General features: G+C 43.7%; 2 protein-coding genes across 8 annotated transcripts in view; one reads left to right on the top strand and one right to left on the bottom strand.

Annotated features, from left to right (window-relative positions):
- Positions 1-9997, bottom strand: part of STS (steroid sulfatase) — a 216593-nt gene extending 206596 nt beyond the window's left edge. Inside the window, exon 1 of one of the 3 annotated variants that reach the window (XM_025371987.1) lies at positions 9647-9997. The gene's annotated coding sequence lies outside the window, so the exon portion shown is untranslated. Of the gene's footprint in view, positions 1-9164; positions 9384-9646 lie in introns of those variants that run through there. The other 2 variants (XM_025371986.1, XM_025371988.1) reach the window with 2 other exon arrangements.
- PUDP (pseudouridine 5'-phosphatase) overlaps positions 9065-24157 on the top strand; it is a 105706-nt gene continuing 90613 nt past the window's right edge. For 4 of the 5 annotated variants that reach the window (XR_003117339.1, XM_025371995.1, XM_025371993.1 and 1 more), the window contains exon 1: positions 9065-9195. Coding sequence is in view for 4 of the 5 variants with exons in the window: in XM_025371995.1 (XP_025227780.1) it covers positions 9132-9195 (64 nt within the window). In the remaining variant the exon portion in view is untranslated. Of the gene's footprint in view, positions 9200-24157 lie in introns of all 5 variants that reach the window. The other variant, XM_025371992.1, reaches the window with a different exon arrangement.

The following is a 24157-nucleotide window of genomic DNA, read 5'->3' as shown; positions in this document are numbered from 1 at the left end:
ATAAATTCTAGAAACGTTAAAACACCGAAAGTGCTCTCAAATCTCTGGTTTGGGGACCCCCTCCTTGTCTATTAAAGTAAAGGTTATGGCACAGGAAAGGGCAAAAACACATGGAAAACCCCAGAATTCCTCCTATGTGTGTTACATGAAACATGGTTGGGGGTAGATCAAAGAAGGAACACAAAAAATTATGAATAGTTTCTGGGTATTTTTGCATATTTGTGGTTTTTAATTATCATTCACTTTCCATTTTTCAGGAGCAGATTTAATCACAGCCTTCTCCTTGCTATACTGCATTTCCATGTTTCAAGTTATAGCTTTATTATTAAACCAAAACCTAAGTCCTAGTAAATTACCTTTCTTTAACTGGCATCCTAGTTTACTCCAGGAGGAAGGGATCATGGAAATTTATTGCCTCTAAGATTCTTTCAGAGTGGTTTAAAGGGCCCTAGGAAATTGACTTGAAATAAATGCTTCCAAATGTTATTGTTTATGCACTAATACAACAGCAGCCAATAAACATATTCAACTGAAATGTGCCCACAAGAGAACAAAATACATGTGTTGTACCTGTTTGACCCATCTACTTCACTTAGCCTATTAAACAACTCTCAAACCTATGCAATTATATATAAATATATACACATATATTATATATAAAGACCTTTCGCCTGAAGTTTGTTAGAACCACACATACATCCGAAGAGAAGAGCCAGCTAAAAATAAAAACCCCACACATGCATGCACCTATATGTGTGTATATATGTAATAAATTAACTACATTTAAATCATATACACAATAACTCCTGACTTAACGTCAACAGATTCTCAGAATTTTTTTTTTTTTTTTTGAGATAGGTTCTCACTATGACACCCAGGCTGGAGTACAGTGGCACGATCAGAGCTCACTGCAGCCTCGACCTCCCAGGCTTAAGCAATCATCCCACCTCAGTCCCCTCAAGTAGCTGGGACAACAGGTACATGCCATCACACCCAGCTAATTTTTGTATTTTTTTGTAGAGATGGGGTTTCACCATGTTGCCCAGGCTGGTCTTGAACTCCTGAGCTCAAGCAATCCACTGGCCTCGGCCTCCCAAAGTGCTGAGATTATAGGCGTGAGCCTCCATACCTGGCTGATTCTTGGAAATTGCAACTTTAAGGGGAACGATATACAGCATATTGTTTCATTCAACATCATTTTGTTATAAAGTTGATGAGAACAAAAAATGGCTTTGTTATATGTGGCTTTGCTTAAAGTCACAGTTTCCAAAGACCTCCAAACAAGTGAGAACCTACTGTAATCATCTTTCTTCTTAACTTTCTTAAAGTCATGCAGTTGCATTATTTGTAATATAATATTTAACATACACATTTGTGAATATATACAAACTAAATATATTGAAGTTATATATAAAGGCATTTCCTCAAGTTTATCAAAACCATACACACCAATATATTATTTATATAGCTTATATAACATATGTATGGTATACATATATACATATAAACATATTCTGTTCCCTTTAAGATTCTTAAAATCTTAACTATTTGAGGTACCTAAGATTCTCATTCTCTGAATTTTGCTCTGTAAATTTACTCTGCTTTTCCAATGTGTTTGGTGTCACGCTCACTTGGCAAAATCCCACAGCCTTACTGAATGATTGCTTCTCAAGAAAGTTGGTGGTGAGGCAGAATGTAAGTCAGAATGGACCCTATGCCTAACAGTAATCTGGTATTTCTAAAGTGTGTTTGAAGGAGATATTATGTTCTTTTTAAAGAGCATGTGTGATGGCCCCTGTTGAGTAAGTCTGAGAATTGTTGTGTTAAAAAAAAAATGGGAAGATCATTGACCACAAAAATGGGAGAGTTTCAAATGAACACGTGGCTATGAATTGAGGAGGCAAGGACTCATTCAGCACATTTTCCAGGCTTACATGATCATGGGGAAGCTGAAGGGAGACGCTGTGCAACCAGCTTTCTGTTCCCTCCAGATGTTAGCTTGCACTAAGCAGCACAGGAGTTGGGTGCAAGTAAAATAAAAGCGAAAACTTTCAATCCTAGAAATGACTGGTTGAACCATGTTATCGCTGATATGCCATACTGATATCAGAATTGAAGAAAACAAATGTTCCTTGTTTATTTTTGAAGGTTCCTTTTCCTTATCGTTTTTTTGCTGGTGGTTTCTAGAATAGTTTTTTCCCCTTTATTTGCACATTCATTCTTGTGTTTGATTTTGATATTATCTATTCATGTTGTGGTCCTGATTGCTTAAGCACAACATAAGAAATTTTGAAAACATATATGAAACATATTAATAGATATTTTTTGCCTTTTGGCTTTTCTTGAGGAAGGAAGACCAACAGAGGTTGAACTCTCCACCCTGATCATTTTCAGGTATATGACTTGAGGCAAGGTACCTGACTTTCCTCACGCTCCATTTCTTTATTTCTATAAGAAGAAGAATTCCATTGTTTACCTTGCAAAGTTGCCAAGTCAATGAAGTAAGAGATCATTTATAAAGTTCTAAGCACATTCTAATTGTTTGAGGGCTGGTGGTTATTACCACAGTTGCTATGAAACAATGAGCCAACTTTAACCATAAACTACTCACTCTTTCATCTCAGACACTCAGCATGTGGCCTTTCTAAACACTTTGGAGAAGTGACCAGAGCACTAAGCAACTTGCATAAGATGTGACAGGAACTCAGAGCCTTGCAGGTGGGCATGTGGTTTATTCAGAAGCAGCGACGAGGCCCGGCGCGGTGGCTCAAGCCTGTAATCCCAGCACTTTGGGAGGCCGAGGCGGGTGGATCACGAGGTCAGGAGATCGAGACCATCCTGGCTAACATGGTGAAACCCCGTCTCTACTAAAAATACAAAAAACTAGCCGGGCGTGGTGGCGGGCGCCTGTAGTCCCAGCTACTCGGAGGCTGAGGCAGGAGAATGGCGTGAACCCGGGAGGCGGAGCTTGCAGTGAGCCGAGATCGCGCCACTGCACTCCAGCCTGGGCGACACAGCGAGACTCCGTCTCAAAAAAAAAAAAAAAAAAAAAAAAAAGAAGCAGCGACGACACAAGGCACACATTAGAGATGGCACTCAGCACTCTGCGTGGTGAGCTCCAGCTGTGATTCCACTCAAGGAGAGAAGCTTCAGTGGGCAGGGCCAGTGGGTACCCCTCTTTGTGAATGTGGTGCAAGACACAGCAAAGGCCCAAGTTGCTGACATCCCCAGTTGTATCCATTATGGGTGCACAAACCCCTCACAGGTCCTGGAGGGAGGAGGCTATGCTAGAGGCAACATCAGGAGGGAAAGAAAAAAGGAAAAGAGGGAGAGAGGGCAGGAGAGGGGGAGGGAGTTTAGAAGGAGAACAGGAAGACAGGAAAAGAGAGAAGAAAGAAAGGAAGGGAAGGAAGCAGGGAGGGAGTCGAGCAGGAGGACAGGAAGGAAGGAAGGAAGACAGGAAAAGAGAGAAGGAGGAAAGAAAGGGAAGGAAGCAGAGAGGGAGGGAGTCGAGGAAGAGGACAGGAAGGGAGACAGGAAAAGAGAGAAGGAGGAAAGGAAGGGAGGGAAGGAGAGAGGGAGGGAGTTGAGGAGAACAGGAAGGAAGATGGGAAAAGAGAGAAGGAGGAAAGGAAGAGAAGGAAGCAGAGAGGGAGGGAGTCGAGGAGGAGGACAGAAAGGAAGCCAGGAAAAGAGAGAAGGAGGAAAGGAAGGGAAGAAAAGAGAGAGTGCAGGAGGAGAACAGGAAGGAAAACAGGGAAAGAGAGAAGGAGGAAAGGAAGAGAGGGAAGGAGTCAAGGAGGAGGACAGGAGGAAGACAGGAGGAAAGGAAGGGAAGGAAGGAGAGAGGGAGAGAGTGGAGGAGGAGATCAGGAAGGAAGACAGGAAAAGAGAGGAGGAGGAAAGGAAGGGAGGGAAGGAGAGAGGGAGGGAGTTGAGGAGGAGGACAGGAAGGAAGACAGGGAAAGAGAGAAGGAGGAAAGAAAGGGAGGGAAGGAGAAACAGAGAGAGGGGCAAACGAGGAGGGAACTGTTTGGAGTCAGGAGCCCTAAATCCCAGAACAATATGATGATAAAGGGTGGGGAGTGATGAAGCCTGAGCCCCTCTCTCAGATGTCTAGTTATGTCTAGTCAGTGAGAATCCTGGCAGGACAGAGGAAATTCGAACTCATGGTAAGGTCTGACCACATGCTTCACTTCTCCACATTTTTGGAGCACACATCCTCCCTTCACATGTGCTATTTTAGAATAGTGTGTGTCTACTTAGGCACTAACATTACGGATATTACGAAACATGATCTGTAATCATTAGTGAAGGCTATAAAGCTGATGCTGGAATTTCTACTTTCTTGTTATTAAGAGGAAGCTACATTTTATTATTTTCATAGGCATGTCTTTGATCCCTTTGTCCATTTTTTGAGAGCTGATTTAAAAATTAAATAATATAAACCGTAAATACACTTTACCTTAATATGTACATTGCATTATGCTGAAATCAAATAAAATGGTTGAAAGCAATGATGTCTCCCCTCCTCCCTGTAAGGATACCTGGAGAAAAGACCAAGACACAAGAACACTGACCAGTGTTCACACAAATATTAAATGTTAGGGCTGGGTGCCATGGCTCCTGCCTGTACTTCCAGCACTTTGGAAGGCCAAGGCAGGTGGATCACTTGAGGTCAGGAGTTTAAGACTAGCCTGGCCAACATGGTGAAACCCCGTCTCCACTAAAAAATACAAAAATTAGCCAGGCATGGTGGTGGGCACCTGCAGTCCCAGCTACCCAGGAGGCTGAGGTGGCAGGATCGCTTGAACCCGGAAGGGTGGGGTTGCAGTGAGCCAACATCATGCCACTGCACTCCAGCCTGGGCGACACAGTGAGATCCTGTCTCAAAAAATAAAATAAAATAAAAATAAATGTTGGTAAACTTAACACATTTGCTACTTCTTTACATTAAAATGATAATCCTGGCTGGGCGCGGTGGCTAACGCCTGTAATCCCAGCACTTTGGGAGGCTTAGGCAGGCGGATCACAATGTCAGGAGATCGAGACCATCCTGGCTAACATGGTGAAATCCCGCCTCTACTGAAAAATACAAAAGAATTAGCCGGGGGCATAGTGGCGGGCACCTGTAGTCCCAGCTACTCGGGAAGCTGAGGCAGGAAAATGTCGTGAATCCAAGAGGCAGAGCTTGCAGTGAGCCGAGATCACGCCACTGTACTCCAGCCTGGGCGACGGAGTGAGACTCCGTCTCAAAAAAAAAACCAAATAAATAAAATAACAACAATAATAATAATCCTAAGCTCCCTCCCCACAATGAAGTAGCTGGTATACCCCGGAGGGGGTCAATGGTCTAGACCATTGGATGTCCTGGTTGAAAGGCAGATGCTGAGTCGGTCAGTCTGGGGGTGGCAGCTGGGATTCTGCATTTCTAGTGAGCTCCCAGCGGATGCCGGCACTACCAGTTCAGATCACATCTGTTATCCACCACTGCAGAGAAGCAAACCGGACCTCTCGCTCAGAGCCAGTTTGTACTCTGATGGTGAAGGGGTTCAAAAACAATGACCCTCCCCACACACAAGTACCAGATACGTCCGAGAGTACAAAACCAGGAGTGGCGAATTCAGCCATTTATGTCAGGCTCCCTTCCAGAGCTCACTGGGCTGGGAGGAAACCAGCAGCGGGAAGGGGTGAGAATATTCAGTGCCTCTGAAGCAAGAGACTTCCTAAGTCAACATTGCTAAGCCAGCTATATAGGGGAAGAAGGCAGGTAAGTCTGCAGCAAGGAGCTCAAATTGAGGCCCCATCAGATGAAGTCAGAGCTTTCTGGTCTCTCAGCATCATCAAGAAAAGTGGACTGTGTACAGCCACTGAGAAAGATGGTCCCTAGTCCAACCTGTTACCCTCCATCTACACTGGGCAAGATGTGTGCCCCAGAAAAGTAAAGAGAATAATGGGGCAAAGGGGGCTCACAGAAAACAGATATAGCAGACTGGAAACCAGATACAACAGATAACAAAAGCACAGAGACACAGGAACCAGAACAAACTAAGGAAGTTGAAATAAGCTAAGACTTCATAGAGGATGGCATATGTATACATACACAATAAATGGCATGTTTAAGTTTGTATGTTGTGTGAAAGAAGATCGTCTGTTTATCTGTTCCATTGTTAATGTGTTTTTGATACCATCATACCGTAGTTTACTGGATCATTTCTACTGTATCTTAAAATTGTCAGGAAAAGTAACTTATTGTCCCATGGGGAAAACACAATTGTACAAAAGTAAACTGTAATTCATGGAAGGAAATGCATCCCTGTCAGCATAGAAGCTGGCCATCTTTGGCTGTTGGAGAATTATGAAAAGCTAAAAACTAACTTGTTATATGTGTACAAACCACATTGCTAGAACAAAATTTCATTCTTTTCCAAACTAGCTTGTGACAGAGAAGCATTCACACAGTCAGGTTGTTTTCTTTTTTTTAAGCAAAGAGGAGTCTTCCATCTTATGCAGAGAAGTGATGTTACTGAAAAGTATAGAAAATAAGACTTATAAAAAAATAATGTGAAGCATGTTTTCACATCTGTGGAGAGCTGAAGTACCTAAGGTTTCCCAATCTGTCTCTTCCACAATCACTGTGAGGCTTTGCCATTTCGTCAAAATGGGACTGGGGCCTTTTTTCCTTTGAAAAATACTCTTTATTGGCCGGGCCTGGTGGCTCACGCCTGTAATCCCAGCACTTTGAGAAGCCGAGGTGGGCAGATCACTAGGTCAGGAGTTCAAGACCAGCCTGGCCAATATGATAAAACCCCATCTCTACTAAAAAATACAAAAATTAGCTGAGTGTGGTGGCTGGTGCCTGTAATCCCAGCTACTCGGGAGGCTGAGGCAGGAGAATCACTTGAAGCCGGGATGCTGAGGCTGCAGTGAGCAGAGATTGCACCACTGTGCTCCAGCCTGGGCGACAGAGTGAGACTCTGTCTCATTAAAAAAAAAAAAAAAAAGAAGAGAAAAAGAAAAATACTCTTTTTTAATTTAATGACTAAACAGAAATGTCAGGTGGTTACGATACCAAAAAAATAACAGAAACTCTGACATGTGTGCATCCATTTGTTTCCAGAGAATGGAAAGAAACTGGGAGGGAGAATTCTAAAGACTCCAGGTGGAAAATACTGTCATACTTACTGTAGGTACCACAGCAATGTGTGTGGAATGCATCTATTATGGAATTGTGTTCCCCAAAAATATATGTTGGAGTCCTCATCCCCACTACCTCAGAATGTGACCTTATTTGGAAACAGGATCTTGTCAGAGGTAATCAAATTAAAATGTAGTCATTAGGGTGGTCCTTAGTCCAATAAGAATGGTGTTCTTAAAAAAGGAGAAAATTTGGACACAGAGACACACACAGAGGGAAGACAACAGGACAAGATACAGGGAAAAGAAAGCAGGTTCAAGCTGAGGAGAAAGGCCTGGAACAGGTCCTTTCCTCACAGCCCTCAGAAGGAATTAAGACTGCTGACATCTTGATCTAGGACTTCTGGCCTCCAGATCTGTGACACAATATACATCTGTTGTTTAGGTTACTTAGCCTGTGGTACATTATTATGGCAGCTGTAGCAAACTAATACAGAAACCATGAATGACTGTATTTGAGTCACACAAGTTCCTTCCTAATTTGCTCATAAATTGCCTTCTCTGAAATTCCGTGTCCTCAAAGGGAAATCACGATTGCATTAAACGGGGGAAGCTATCTTATAGCACCAGCTGTAAGAACACATAATTTTATTGACTATATATTATGCACTAGTACTAAGGGCCTGGCCTGCCTCACCTCCTTTATCACCTCCATTTTACCCAGGAGGAAACAGACACAGATGCATTTTGTCTATCACAGATGATAATTCTTGCTGAATCCAGGCGTGCCCCCATCCACCATGTAGGCACTAAACTAGAAATACATCCTTATGTTTACACCTGTTTTTTGTTTTGTTTTGTTTTTATCTTTTTCCCCTTTTGTGGAGAACAGGGTCTCGCTATATTGCCCAGACAGTTCTTAAACTCCTGGGCTCAAAGTATTCCCGCAACTCCCACCTCTGCCTCCCTAAGTACTGGGATTACAGATGTGAGCCACTGCGCCACACACACCCTCACATTTTTAAAGTCTTAAAACTCTCTTATTTCCGCTTCTCAAAAGGTCCAATCCTTGTCCTTAAACGTGAATATACCGCATAAACGAACACAAAATGCAAACAGGGACAAGAAAGTATTTTTCTGACGATGGCAAGGGGGTGGGAAAAAAAGAAAGCTGTTTAGGTGGCATTTGAAAAGTTAAAAAAGGAAGAAAACTCAGAGCAGCCCAAAAGACAGATGATACCTAAGAAGGAACAACCAGCAAGGCATGTTGACTATTAGTATTATTTCAGCATCCTCCTTGCGCAGCTTGGCTTTGCTCTGGGACAATGCACCAGCCTGGGACACTCAGAGATGCAGGCACGGAGGTGGTGCAGCCTCTCCGCACACTGCGCATGCGCGGCTGCCGGTTCAAGTCGCGGTCCAGGACCGCAGGGAGGCGGGCAAGCGAAACTGAGAAAAACCCACCCACGGTCCAGGGGCTGGCGGCTCGGGCGAACCCACCCAGGGACCTCGTGACCAAGGCCATTTGTCTGCAACCTGATGGCTAGCAGTGATGCCACCCTGAGAAACTTCAACCCCCTCTCCTCACTCGACAGTCCCTTGTACTGTCCCTCCTTCCTCATTCACACCTGATACAAAGTCAAGCAGTGAATTTGCCCTCTCGGCTCTGCGCGGCCGCTGACTGCGTAGCTTGGACCGATTCCGGGTGTGAAGTGAGGAGGAGTTGATACGGGTAAACGTATCACGCCGGCCCGCGACGCATCCCTGGTCTGCAGCTGCTGCTGCGGCGAAAGCCCGAGGTGCGCGTGCGCGGAGCGGCACTAGGCAGCCCAGGACGCTAGGGCTCCGAGCCGCCCGGCGAGGGGCCGCGGGAGGCGCGTGCGCAGAGCGGCCCGGTCGCGCGAGGAGACCCTGAGTGCGCGTGCGCGTGCGCGGGGCGGGCGGGTGCGCGCGCACTTCCTCCTCGCCCCCACCCAAATCCAGAAGGCGGCACCATGGCGGCGCCCCCGCCGCAGCCCGTCACCCACCTCATCTTTGACATGGACGGACTTCTTCTGGGTGGGTAGTGTGCGGCCGCCGCCTCCCGTGAGGGCGGTCTTGGGTGGGCGTGGGAACGGTCGGCGCGGAATACGTCACGACCGGGGGGCCGCGGCGGGGGGGGTGTTCGAGCAGGGACGCTCGGGCTCCCGCGCGCTCTGCCCCCCGCCGGCCCCGAAGTCGGGCGGCGGCCGGGAGCGCCCGCGGGCCCATGTCCGGGCTGGCGGGCGCGCGTGGCCGCGGCGTCTACGCGGCCCCAGCACCCGCTTCCGGTCGGCGGGCAGCCCGTGGGGCTGGAGCACGTGGGCGCGGTCCCTGGGGACCACCGGGCGGGCGCGCGGCTCCGCGTCCTCTCCGCAGAGTGCGGCGCGGCGGGACCTCCGCGCTGTCTTTTCGGTTATCCAGGCGTGCGACCTTGAGAGGTGCCCAGCCTCAGTTTCCCCGTCTCCAAGCTAGCCTGGAGGATACTTGCCTGCCTGCTCCAAGATTGCTGCTGTGGGCGCACTTTGATGGTAGCATCCTACATGGTAGCGGTTCTCCACCTGGCGGTTTTGCCGCCCTGAGGGCATCTGGCAATGGCGATGTCAGGAGACATTTTGGCTGTCGCAGCTGGCGTGGAGTGATGGGGTCACTGGCATCTAGTGGGGTCTAGACCAGCGATACTGCTAAACTTCCCGCAGTGCACAGGAGTGCCCTATGCAACCATAAGGAATTATCCCGCGCCGTCAGCAGCGTAGAGGCACAGAAGGTCTGTCAAGTGGTCTGGCTGCCTAGGGTGACCAGCACCAGAGACATCACCTGGGGGCCACTTGTAAATGTAGAAGTTGGGGCCCCACCCTACCCCTGCCCAATCAGAATCTGCATTTTAACAAGTGCGTGAACGTTTGAGAACCGCTGCTCTATCAATCCGAGGCATTAAGAAACACTTGGCAGTGTACTAAGGTAGTCAGTCATAGCACATGTGAACTTCACCAGCCAAGAGGAATTCAAGTAGAATTCAAAGAATAAAACCCTGTTTTTAACTCAAGACAGAACTATGCTGAACTCTACCCAAAGCCTCAACACAACACTATGACACATAATCACCAGGAGGCTTCATATATCTATAAACATGTCTGCATACTCTGTGTAGACAGCTGACCTGCTTGTTTACGTATATCATTCCTTCATTTCAAAACCCTGCAAGTTAGGAGGAAGTATTTGCATTTCAGTAATTAAAAAAAAAAGAAAAAACCCTGAAGCTCAGAGAGGTAAAGCTACTTGCCCAAGGTCACACAGCTAATAAGCCAAGCTGACAACCGATTCTAGATTGATCCCGTTCTAAATATAAATGATGTTGAGCTCATCTTAAATTGTGAATGTGACCTTGTTTCTGCTCATCATATTGCTGGGTAATTCACTAGCAGTGTTTTGTTTTAAAAAGGCACACAGAAACCATTCTCTTCATTTTATGAACACACAGGTATAAACTGATAAATTCCAAAGGAAAAAAAATCCCCGTGGAGGTCACTAATTGGAGCCAACGGTGTATGCAGCTACTAAATTTGAAATGACTCAATGTCAGAAAGCTTCTGGGATACATAGGTATAGTTTGTAGACATGAATTTTCCTACTCCGGTGGTCAAGAAGCTAAATTGTCAAATAAATTTCTTACCCTCTAATAAAGGTCCAGAGAACCTGTTCTGGGAGTCTCATGAATTTTAATACCCAACAAGATGTCTCATTAAAATTAAATTTATTAAACTTCTAAATGAGCTTGATGCCTCATTCTGATTCTAGATTCGCACATAACCATGCCCTGAAGTGATGAATGTGACTTAAATGGCATTACAAGCATTGACCTCACATTGTTACCCAATCCTCTGATCTAGTCAGATAACCAAGAATTAGTGCTATTTGGAAAAATAAGCCATACTTCTTATTCCCCTCCCTCATTTTCTGCCCATTTCCTCCTTTCCTGCCCTACCTCTTCTTTGAGGTGGTAAGGCCTTGCAAAACTTTCTTGGAAATATAACTTTGCTTATCCCATTCTTTCATCAAATGTATAAATACAAAACACAGCTTTCCAGAATGTACCACTTTAATTTAATCTACCAGATTATGCCTGCTTTCATTCTTTAGCACCTCACTTCAGTGTATCTGTTGTTTGCATAACAATATATTATCAATTTATAATGAGTTGTTTTACAGTAGGTCTGTTTTTCGGGAATTTTGAGTGCATTTTCCTAGGAAGTTCTATTTGTCGATGTGGCCCCAATACTTGCATACTTGGGGAAGTAAAATTGAAAACGAATAGTTTCATGGAGGATTGTTAACATTAGAGGAGAAGCTTGTTTAATCAGAGGAGAATGAGGAAGTAAATGGAGATTTTAGAGGAAATGTTGACCAGGAAGAAAGCCGGGACACTTTCCCATGTTTTTGACATGTACGATGCTGTTGTCCTTTTTTTAAAAACAAAACAAAACAAAAAACACTTTGGATTCTGTTTCTCATTACCAAGTTAACAGTCAGTTATGATTTAGGTAATATTAATAATTTTTGCTCTCAAATGCCACTCAGAGAAAGAGAATAGGGGACTGGGATTAGTTAAAAACTGGAATGATTTTGAAAGAAGAAGATGACAGTTATTAAACAGTATCTCAGCAGCTGGACAGGGAAGATGATTCCTTTTGTAAATAACCGAAATTAGGAACACAAAAGATGGTCCCAATTTCTTTAAAAGAGAAGATAGTTTGTTGTCCAGAGCAGTTCTGTCTCGCAGAATTGAGCCAGGTAGAAATTTTGGGGAGCAACTTTTAATAAGTAAAAAGATACAGATGACATTGATTTGAATGATGTAACCTAATGTATCAAAAATATTATTTAATACAAAGTCAATATAAGAAAATCATTGAAGTTTTTGACATTAATTTTGATACTAGGTCCTCAAAATCTGTGTGTGTTTTATACATACAACATATCTCAGTTTGAACTAGCCTCATTTCAAGCACTCTGTAGCCTCACTTGGTGGGTGGCTACTGGCTTGGGCAGCATGGGTCTAGGTCTTTGTGGAGAAACTCAAGATCTTGTCTGTTGATAATGGCTATGCTGGGAGGGCCAGGCAGAGGATGGGTATTAAGAATATTCAGAATTAGAAGTTTTGGTGTATGTAAAATGTGGTATGTGTAAAATGTGGTTTTCTTGGAGTCTAACACAGAATTATTTAAAATCCTTTTAAAATCAAAGGAAAATAAGCTTATTTCCAAATTCTTAAATATCATAAAATAATAAGGTAGATCTGCGAAGGGTAATAAGAACATTTGCAGTGTTGACCATAATATACCACATCTTTATAAATCCAGATTGCAGGATTTTAATGAGTGACTTCTGCTTCACCTTTATATAGTAAAATGAAGACCTCTTCTGTGCCTTCTTGCACTCCCATAGCTTCCTCTTTGCCAAATAATAGCACTTGAGACTGTAAGTGCCTGCCTCACTGTCTGGGGCCCAGGAGACACTAAGAGGGCACGGAGGTAGGGTCTCTGTGGGGATCACCAAGCCCAGTACTGATGGGATTGTAGGCTGCTTGAGACAGTTGACAGTCATGTCCACTGTGTGGCCAAAATTCCACAGACATAGCGTGAGTGTGTTTCGCGCTATCATTCTTTGTTAACTTCATGTAGGCTGTTTCTTTAGACACCGGAACATCCATATAGCTGATGACAAAAATAGATTTTTCTTATGTAATATTAGCGCATGCCCTAGACATATTGTCAGAAGAATCTACGTATGTTGTCATTTGACCCCATGAAATACATCTGATGAGGTTTAAAAGTGCAGCTGACAAGCTTTTCAGCCTCAGTCGGTTCTTCCTACTTGATGTTATCAAGTCATTCATTCCAAGTGGGGTTTCTAAGGGTTTTGGCACATTTCTGAGGAGGGTGGAGCAAAGTGAAGGATCATTCCGCATGCTTCCATAATAGGTGGTTATTGTTCAACCCCAGAACCTGCAGAGATCCTAGTTGGAATGAGATAGTAATCACAACCTCCCCTCCTTCCATCATTTGTAATGGGTCTTGCTCTGGATGTCAAAGCAACTCTGGTGGTAGGTTCACATTCTTTCTTTGCCCCGTCTCCTCTGGGGGCTGACAGTGCACCCTTTGGTTTTAACCTTGCTAGGTGAAATGTAGGTTCTCTTCCACATTTGCAAAGGAGATGGCTGAGGGTGGAGGCCAGTGTGAGGGCTTGGGACAGAGGTGAGCCCTTATCTCAGGGGCCATGATTGGCCTTTCACTACAGTGTAATCAATGAGTAATCTGTTGTTTCTGAAAACTGAAAAGTCTTCTGGAATATAGAAAGCACAAGGCACGTGTGTTCCTATTAAGGGAACAAAGAGATTTGGAGTAAGATGCTATATTGTATGTTGGAGAAACAGCATCAAATTATAGACTTAGCTCCCTTTGATTGTTTTCTAATAGACCTGAACCATGCCAAGCTTACGTTCTTGTGGTAAGTGGTTGGTTGTCCACTGCAGCTGTTTCTGTTTCTAGAATAATTGAGAAGGGGGTAAAACTTAAAATGCAAAATTCTGCAGATAGATAAGAGTTTTGTCCAGCTGGCAACACAAATATTCAGCAGATTCTAGGCATGCAGGTGTAAAATATCCTTTTCTTTTTTCTAGCTCTCTCTTTCAAATAAAAGCAGTATGGTTTTATTTAGAATCTTTAAGTAAACTGGATACAGGCATATGTGAGAACTATTGTGGGTTCAGTTCCAGACCACCACAGTAAAGCAAACATCGCAATAAAATTAGTCACAATGAGTTTTTGGTTTCCCAGTACACATAAGGTTAGGTTTATACTATACTGTATTCTATTAAGCGTACAATAGCATTATGTCTAAAAAATGTACATACCTTAAATACATTTTATTTAAAAAAAAAAAAAAGTGCTAGGGATCATGTCATCCTTCAGTGAGTTGTAATTCTTTTGCTGGTGGAAGGTGTTGTCTTGACATTGACTGTTGACCGGAGTAGTGGTTGCTGAAGGTTGGGGTGGCTGTGGCAATTTTAAAAAATAAAACAGCAATGACGTTTGCCACATCAGTTGATTCTTTCTTTTACAAAAAAGTTCTCTTTCGGTGAGGCACAGTGGTTCACGCCTATAATCCCAGCACTTTGGGAGGCAGAGGCAGGCAGATCACTTGAGGTCAGGAGTTGGAGACCAGTCTGGCCAACATGGCAAAACCCCATCTCTACCAAAAATACACACACCAAAATTACCCAGGCATGATGGTGCGCACTTGTATTCCCAGCTACTCAGGAGGCTGAGGCCCAAGAATCATTTGAACCTGGGAGGCTGAGGTTGCAGTGAGCCAAGATCGCACCACTGCACTCCATCTTGGACGACAGAGTAAGACGCTGTCTCCAAAAAAAAAAAAAAAAATGGAGTCTTCTCAAACTCTGCTGCTGCTGCTTTATCAACTAAGTTTATGTTAATATAGTGAATGCTTTGTTGTCACTTCAACAATGTTCAACAACATCTTCACCAGGAATAGATTTTTATCTCCAGAAACTACTTTCTTTTCTCATCCCTAAGAAGCAGTGTCTCATCAGTTCAGGTTTCATCCTGAGATTGCAGCAACTCAGTCAAATCTTCAGGCTTCACTTCTAATTTTAGTTCTCTTGGTATTTCTATCACACCTGCAGTTACTTCCTCCGCTGAAGTCTTGAACCCCTCAAAGTCATCCATGAGAATTGGAATCAACTCCTTACAAACTCCTGTTAACGTTGATATTTTCGTCTTTTCCCATGGATCTTGAATGTTGTTAATGGCATCTGTAATGCTAAATCCTTTCCAGAAGGTTTTCCATTTACTTTGCCTAGATGCATCAGAGGAATCACTATGGCATCTATAACCTTAAGAAGTGCATATCTTAAGTAATAAGACTTGAAAATTGAAGTTACTCCTCAATCCATGGGCTGCAGAATAGACGTCATGTTAGCAGGCCTGAAAATAACACGAATCTCCTTGTATATCTCCATCGGAGCTCTTTGGTGACCAGGTACATTGTCAGTGGACAGAAATATTTTGAAAGAAATCTTTGTTTTTGAGCAGTAATTCTTAATAGTGGGCTTAAAATATTCGGTAAACCATGCTGTAAACAGATGTGCTGTCATCCAAGCTTTGCTGTTCCATTTACAAAGCCCAGGAAGAGAAGATTCAGCATCATTCTTAAGGGCACTAGGATTTTCAGAATTGTAAATGAGCATTGGCTTCAACTTAAAGTCACCATCTGCATTAGCCACTAACACAAAAGTCTGCCTGTCCTTTGAAGCTTTCAAGCCTAGCACTGACTTCTCCTCTCTAGCTATGAAAGTCATGGGTGGCATTTTCTTCCAGTAGAAGGCTGTTTTATCCACATTGAAAATCTGTTTAGTGTAGCCACTTTCATCATTGATCTTAGCTAGCTCTCCTGGATAACTTGCTGCGGCCTTTCCATCAGCACTTGCTGCTTCACCCCGCACTTTTATGTTATGAAGATGGCTTCTTTCCTTAAACCTCATGAAATTCTGCTAGATTCAGACTTTTCTGCAGCTTTCTTACATGCCTCAGCCCTCGCAGAAGTGAAGAGGCTTAAGGGAATGTTGTGCTGGTTTGGTCTTGATCATTAAAACTTCCTCTATGTCAGCAATAAGGCTGTTTCACTGTCTTACCATTCATGTGTTCACTGGGGTAGCATGTTTAATTTCCTTCAAGAACTTTTCCTTTGCATTTACAACTTGGCTAATTGGGTGCAAGAGGCCTAGCTTTCAGCCTGTCAGTTTCTGACGAGTCTTCCTCACTAAGCTTAACCATTTCTAGCTTTTGATTTAAAGTGAGAGATGTGTGACTCTTCTTTTCACTTGAACTCTTGGAGGCCATTGTAGGGTTATTAATTGTCCTGATTTCAATATTATTGTGATTCAGGGACTAGGGAGGCCTGGAGGAGAGGAAGAGAGATGGGGGTCTGTGGAGCAATCAGAACACACACAACATTTATCCATTAAGTTCTCTGACTTATATGGGTGCGGTTTGTGGTGCCCTAAAACAATGACAATGGTAACATCAAAGATCAGTCATCATAGATTGACGTAACCGATGTAATAATGAAACGATTTGACGTATTTCAAGAATTACCAAAAGGAGACACAGACACGTCACGTGAGACATGCTGTTAGCAAAATGGTGCTGATAGACTTTCTCGACGCAGAGTTGCCAAAAACTTTGAATTTGTAAAAACTACAATCTGTGAAGCACAATAAAATAAGATATGCCTATATAATATGGGACAGCAGTGCATCATTTTGTTTTTTTTGTTTTTTGAGCTAGAATCTATTTTTATCCTTGAAAAGCTGTACGTTAGAGATTATTTGGTCCTTTTTATCTTTGTGATTATTCACTCTTTACTCTGATTCTATTTCTTTTTTTAAAAACTGCTATAATTTATATACTATTTGCTGTCATTTTTCATTAGTAGATGGAGACTTAAAGCAATGTAAAGGAGCAAGGTAAATGATACCTCCTAGGAAATGTCCCCTGAAAGCACTCCTTATATAGATGCTCAGGCGACTGGTCAGACCTTCTGATGAGATGTTTGAAAAGTGATTGATAGACAGTCTATAGGTAGAAAGCACAATAGTGTTATCCGGGAATACATTACGTTTGAAAATAATGCTTATACCATCGGCTATAAGGGAATTTCAGTGATTAATAAATGCAGCATTTAATATATTAAGAGCTTCCTTTAATAGTGTTAAAATGGTGGAAGGGGGCAACCTTGATTTTGTGATGCAGATATTTGCAGTTTAAAATTGCCTTGTTGGTGCTTAAAGAGCATTTTTTTGAAAACATAGTAATCCTAACTCGTGCATTTCTACTGTGTAAGAGCATAAAAAGGAAGACTTTTCCCTGTGGGTTTTCATAGCTGGGCCATCCATGTGGCTCCTCTTCATATCCCTTTTCAGCAATATCTGGCAGATAGATCACCACCTTCCCTGATCCTCCTTTATCCCCTTTCTCCCTCGTGTCCTTTGCTGTGATGCCAACAGTGAGTAGCAGTTAAGGACCCTGGTGCAGCTGGCCACGTGGCAAGGTGCCTGTGTATGAGAGGAGAATGGTCACCTCTTCACAGCCATGCCTGGCAGGCAGTTTCATGGCATTGCTTGTGGCGCTTGGCAGGGCCCTTGACTCTTCTCTCTGAGCTCTGGGAGCTGGGCCGAATGATGTGCCCTTTTGTGATCGATGGTGCCTTATTTAAAAAACACTGCAGATGACATAGCTGTTCAAGGACAGAGCAAGCAGCAAACCAAAGTTTGCTGTTTGACTCACAATAGACTGTCCCATGTGTCTGTGAAGTGAGAGCAAATGGTCATAGTTGGCACATCGAAGCTTCTCTGAAACCTTCAGACAAAAGACAAAATAAGCACCCACCCTCTCTCCCACTTGTGTGAGCCGCCATGCACGTGGAAGAGAAGCACATGGTCCTTGAGCACTGTACACCTGTCTGCTCTCTAGCCCAGCACTGTGGATCCAGCAAACCTTTCTGCCAGGAGGGAAATGTTCTGTAACTATACTGCATCCGATGGGAGCCACAGCTGGAAACTGGGCTCATGAGATGTGACTCATGCAACTGAGGACCTGAATTTCTCGTGTTATGTACTTTAAGTAACCCCCAATGACTAGTTGCCAAAACGCAACATAGAGAAACAAAATATAGAGTGGACAGCACAACTCTAGAGGAATGCATTCACTCATCCTTAATCTATTTAGAAAATACTCTGCTGGGTGTTACAAAGGCTCAAAATTAGTCTCTTCCTTTAAGGATCTTAGAGTTCTGCTGGAATCTAAAACATGATTGGTAAAATCTGTGAATAATTGCTGATGATATACACAATAAGAATATGTTAGCGACAGAGCAGGATTTTGAACTGAAATCACATTTGGGGTAGCATACCATCAAGGATAGATAGGAGCCAAGAAGAAAAATGGATATTCCAGACCAGGAGAAATGGCCCAGCCATAGGCATCTTTACTAAAGCATAGAAGAGAGTAGTTTTTTGTTATTGTTGTTGTTGTTGTTGTTTGACACGGAGTCTTGCTCTGTTGCCCAGGCTCGAGTGCAGTGGTGCAATCTCAGCTCACTGCAAGCTCCGCCTCCCAGGTTCATGCTATTCTCCTGCCTTAGCCTCCCGAGTAGCTGGGACTACGGGCACCCGCCACCACACCCGGCTAATTTTTTGTATTTTTAGTAGAGACGGGGTTTCACCGTGTTAGCCAAGATGATCTCTATCTCCTGACCTCGTGATCCACCTGCCTCAGCCTCCCAAAGTGCTGGGATTACAGGCATAAGCCACTGTGCCTGGCCTGTTGTTGTTTTTATCAAGCAAAGACTGTATTAAAAAAGGAAAAATATCTTACTAATGATTACATTAAAGTGTGGAGGTTAGAAGATATCTGAAAACATAATAATCCTAACACATGCATTTCTCCTGTGTAAGAGCACAAGGAAGACTTTGGTTTCCCCTTGGGTTTGCATAGCTGGAGCGCCTATGTAGCTCCTCTTCACATTTCTTTTGTGCAATGTCTGGCAGGTAGAGATTAGAAATCTCTAATGTTTCATTGAGAAATATGAGACTAGGGCTGGGGACAGTGTTTCATGCCTGTCATCCCAGCACTTTGGGAGGCCGAGGCAGGCGGATCACTTGAGACCAAGAGTTCAAGACCACCCCGGTCAACATGGCAAAACCCCATCTCTACTAAAAATACAAAAATTAGTCTGGCATGGTGACCGTGCCTGTGATGCCAGCTACTCAGGAGGCTGAGACACGAGAATCACTTGAGCCTGGGAGGCGGAGGTTGTAGTGAGCTGAGATCATGCCACTGCACTCCAGCCTGGGCAATAGAGCTAGATTCTGTCTTTAAAAAAATTTTAAAAAGAGAGAGAGAGAAATACTAGATTAATCTCTGTCAGGCTAAGACTAGTATTTAGTATTTCTCAAACTGGGTGCCCATTGGTAATATCCCTTTAACCTATTTTAAGGTGAAAATCTCACCCCATCCTGCAAGCACACATCCTGGGTTTTCCCCCCATTACTTTTGGAAGAGTCTGGGATGGTTATCGAGACACCAACCTACATTCTGGATTTGTCTGATTGTTTCCACGTGATACCACCTTACTTGTTCCTCTGTGCCCTGTGTTTCCTCTAATAGAAATTATGACTAGTGCTTCAGTTGGACACAGGTCAGCCGCCTCTGTCAAGAATAGTGCTGCACCCCTTCCTCACCTTTTTGGGGAGATGTCTGTATCCAGTCTATATAGGTTCAGTACCTTCACGCTAGCCCCAGCCCTGCAGAGGAGAGTTGTCCTCAGGAAAGCTGGTGAACTGACTCCTCTCCCATAGTGGTGCATAGAACTTTTTAGTGAAAAGTTCAGAGCCTGAGAGACAAGTTAGAAGTACTGGCTATAATGCCTGTGTGTGTGGATGGCCAGAACCCTTAGGCAGGAAGAGGAGGTGGCTGGGGACAGAGGTGTGCCATGCTGTGCGTCTTTCGAAGAGCGGGCACTCACAGGAACCTAAATAGGTTTCACGTGCATGGGTTCCTCTGTTCCATGCAGTGGAATACAGGAAAGAAAGAGCAGCCATGCAGCTGTTTTCTCCCTGCATCGGAGCACATGCCACAGTCTCTTTGGTGTTTGCTCATGAGATTGAAGGACACCCACGGCTTTGGCACAAGATGCCTGAGAAAGCACAGAGTTTTTTTTTGTTTTTGTTTTTGTTTTTTTTTGAGATGGAGTCTCGCTCTTGTCACCCAGGCTGGAGTGCAAGGGTGTGATCTTGGCTTACTGCAATCTCTGCCTCTCGGGTTCAAGCGATTCTCCTGCCCCAGCCTCACTAGTAGCTGGGATTACAGGTGCCCGCCACCACGCCCAGCTAACTTTTTATATTTTTATTAGAGACGAGGTTTCACCGTGTTGGTCAGGCAGGTCTCGAACTCCTGACCTCAGCACAGAGTTATTAAAAGCAAAAATGCAGTTGCCTATGCTTTGTCTGCTTTTGAAAAGTAAACTTAATGTTTCAGACTGAGGCATATTTGTCAACGGGGTCCTATGTTCTGCACAGTTTGTAAATCTACTTCACACAAAGTGATACAGTGATACTCATGAGGGCTTAAAAAAGATGAAATCCTTCATTTGGAAACATCATGCCCAATGAAAGGAACACAGACCCTGAGGAGATGTGGCTGATTCTAGGGACCAGGGCCAGTAAAATACAACATGAGCACAGAGCACCTTCTCATGCCAGGATGCAGTGGGGGGGTTCCCACTGGCACCATATGAACCATTTGTAATCAAAAGAATAATGACCATAAGAGAGTATAATACTCTCTATATATATTTTTTTTTAAGTTTTTGTGTTATGATTCTCAAAAGACAGAAAAAGGGTGGCTGGGGGTGAGCTCTTTTACAGAATAATGCCAGTTGATAAATATGGACAGAATGGGAGAATTAGCCAGGTCACCATTTTGGGATCCCCACTGTAAGTGGTTCCAACAAGCATTGCCAATGACAACCAAGACCATAGAAGGTGCCTGCAGTGCAATGCCACAAGTCACTGACTGATAACAGAGGCAAACAGGGGCCTTCAGAGTGGGCAGCTCTGGGGGCCATGATTCACCGAGGGGCCCAAGTGATGTAGCTTTGCCAGCCGGAAAGCAGCATGTCACGTCCCGTGTGCTTTCTGAAGTGACCTCAGAAATGGTTAACCTGAATCCATCTGGACTTCTAGGAGTTTCAGAGGGGTGGAGGAACACGGGAGGGGACATCATGTGGAAACAGCAAGACAAATCCCGAATGTAGGATGTTCCACCAGGTACCTGGACTGGGTCCTTGGAAATGTTGACTATCATGGGGGAAAAATAGGGGCTGGCTTTTCCACTGAGGCTAAAGGGACATAGTCAAATTCAGTGGACCTTAGATTTTGGAAAAAAATCTATGAAAGACATTTTTGTGACAATTGGAGAGCTGTGATGTGTGCTGAGTATTTAGAGGGTACTATGAAATATTGCTGATTTGCCTGGGTTTGGCGGTGGTATTATGGCTGCGTAGGAGAGTGTCATTCTTAGGAGAAATGTGCAGAGAGCTAGAGGAATGAAGAGTTAGGGCATCTGTATATTTTCAGGTGTGTTGCATGCAGGTATAGGGTCTGTAGATGTTTCCTATGCTACTATAGATTCTTCTGTATACTTGAAAAGTTAAAATAGGAAAGGGAAGATTAAGTCTTAAGTATGAACCACTAAAAACAACCCCAAAAGTAGTATTAAGTAGTAATCAGTTAATTCTGTTTAAGAGACAAGAATGTAAAGCATGCATCTTAAGACAATTCATGTTAGAGATATGAAAGAAATAGTTTCAGAACCTTCAGCTCTCTTGAACATTACGGTGGCAATGCATTCCTTGCAATGTGTATTATAGCAGAAAACATTCTGAAGGAAGAGTCCCATTTCCTAGTGTTCATTTTTCAGTTCCTCCTTTCTCACAGTGCAGATTTGTAGACAAATGTCTACAGGATTTATAGACAGATGTCAAGAAAATTGTCTTTTGATGATGTCTTAATTGGAAGCTGATATTTTGTCAGGGCATCATGCTTATAAAAGGAATAAAAGCTTTCTAAAATTCTTCAAAGAGTAGCCACTGGTACCTGTGTGTCATGTCATATGCTGATGGGACATGACAGAAAATGCTCTTAAGCAGCCTTATAGCTGATCCCGAGGGGCTCCTGTGACTGGGCTCTCACTGCACCTCTCAGCTGACTTCTGCCTCCTGGATCTGTGTCATCCCTTTTTACTCTGAGGCTACCAAGGTCTTAGGAAACTGGAGGTCGGAGCTTGAACTGAGTGATGAGATGAAATGACTTCCTGAAGTGCTGCCCACATCTCATGTATGTTCTCTTGGACCCAGTTGTATCCCTGCCATTAGAGCCCTGGAGGTTACCTGTTCATACACAGACTTCTCTTTCCCTTATTTACCTCAATTTCAGTAGCTTAGAAACCTTTTAACTCTTGCTTTTTAAAAGGAAAATTATTTGGTTATCGTAGAAACATTTTGTTCAGCAAAGTGTTACACATTTCTGTTCTGGCCTCAAATAATCATGGATTTCATTAAATACTAAACATTTTGCTGATTTCAATACAGTGCTTTAGTGCATTCTTATTTTCTTTCTGCATCTCTTATTTGCCTCGTTTATCTTAACATAAAGCATTTCCTTTGGTTAAGTAGATCCTTATATCTGCTTTTTCTTTTTGTGTGACTCCTATTTAGGTTGGTGCTAAAGTAATGACGGTTTTTTGCCATTACAATACCTGTCGACATGAAGGTCTAGCTTACTTTTTGCCATTTGCTACTCTGTGTTTAGTACTGGCATTTTGCTGACTACTCATCAGCTTTTGATATGGTATGCTTACATGACAAGCTCTTTAAAGTGAAATCGTAATCAGATATGAGATTTAGAATTGAGGCGACTTGTCCTGTCTACAGTGAAACTGAGACAGGACAACCCGGGGAGCTATTAATAGTTGGAAAATCCCAGTGAAAATCAAGCACTTCTAACTTCTACACCTGGGCGCTTCATCACTTAGAGTTACCAGCAGTCTTGGTACCATTTGTTGATACTTTTGCCAGCCCTCACAGGTACAGGTACAATTGTAGATACTAAAATTCTCACCAGCTGACATCTAGTGATTTAATTTTATCTCATTGATGATTGAGAGGCTCTACTGATAGCCCAAAACCACTTTAGCTTAGGTGAAACATTAGCTGCATTGGTAACTGAAGCCTGGCCCATCTCATTGACAACTTACTTGCTGTACTGATTTGATAAAATTACCCATCCTCTGTGTCCCCGAATATGGTTTGCAGCATATCACAGGCAATGTGTGACATCTTCCAGGATATCGGATGCTTACCAAAATATAATCAGATTAAAGAACATGTTCAGTTCATATCTGACCCACGGTCCCTATTGCGCTGTTTAACATGATTTTGCAACAGAGATGTAACCATCTGCACATGTTATGCATCCCCTTATACCATTAGGGTTTATGCTGAGATCAAGTTCATATCCTCTCATAGGGAGGGGACGGGACTTCTGTGAAGTAGCCTGAAGAAATTAACATCTTTATATGATCACATCTATAATACAGAATAATAAATGCCGTGTACCTGTTGCTGTGTTTATTGCTTCTGCTGGCTGGGACTACTGTACCTGTTGCTGTGTTTATTGCTTCTGCTGGCTGGGACTACTGAGTGCCCCTATTTTAAGGACGTGTATTGAAACTGGCTTGTCTGTCTTTCTGCCTCCCTTCTCAGCCAAGCATCTTGCCAAAGTGGGCTACGTTTGCTGAACTCACTCCCCCATTTTCCTTCCCTCGCTGTGAGCTGGCTTTTTGGCCTTACCACTCACAGAAATTGTTCTGACAGAGGTAGCAGTGACGTCCATGCTGCTAGATGCAGAGGGCACCCTTTTCTTAAATTGCCAGAACTCCCGGCTTCCTTTGCTGCTTCTGCACCCTCCTTGGAAATCTTTCTCTTTGGCTTCATGGATGGTTCCTCTTCCGGCTTCCCCATAGCTTTCTCTTCCTCCTGGTGCCTGTTTGGCGTCCCTATGGCTTTGTTGTGGGCCCTCTCCTCTTGTGGAGACCTCTTCTGAGCTCATGGCTTCGGCACATGCTTCTGCTCTGATGACCCCTTGACCTCCCTGGCCAGGCCTCTGCTCTTTTGAGTTCCCGTCTATGTTTCCCAGTGACCACAGGCTCTTCCTACCCACTTGGCCAAGAGGCAACTCTTGGCTGCCTCTTTAAAATACAATGGTATTTTAAAAGGGGCCAGATCTGCTCTTTTCCTGCATTCCACACCAGGCAGCAAACCCCAGAAGCCCCACAGCAGATGCTGGGAGTTATCTTCCAGT

This window comes from Theropithecus gelada, chromosome X, assembly GCF_003255815.1.
Source record: "Theropithecus gelada isolate Dixy chromosome X, Tgel_1.0, whole genome shotgun sequence".
In the NCBI taxonomy this organism is placed as follows: domain Eukaryota; kingdom Metazoa; phylum Chordata; class Mammalia; order Primates; family Cercopithecidae; genus Theropithecus; species Theropithecus gelada.
This window is presented reverse-complemented; position numbering and strand designations above follow the sequence as displayed.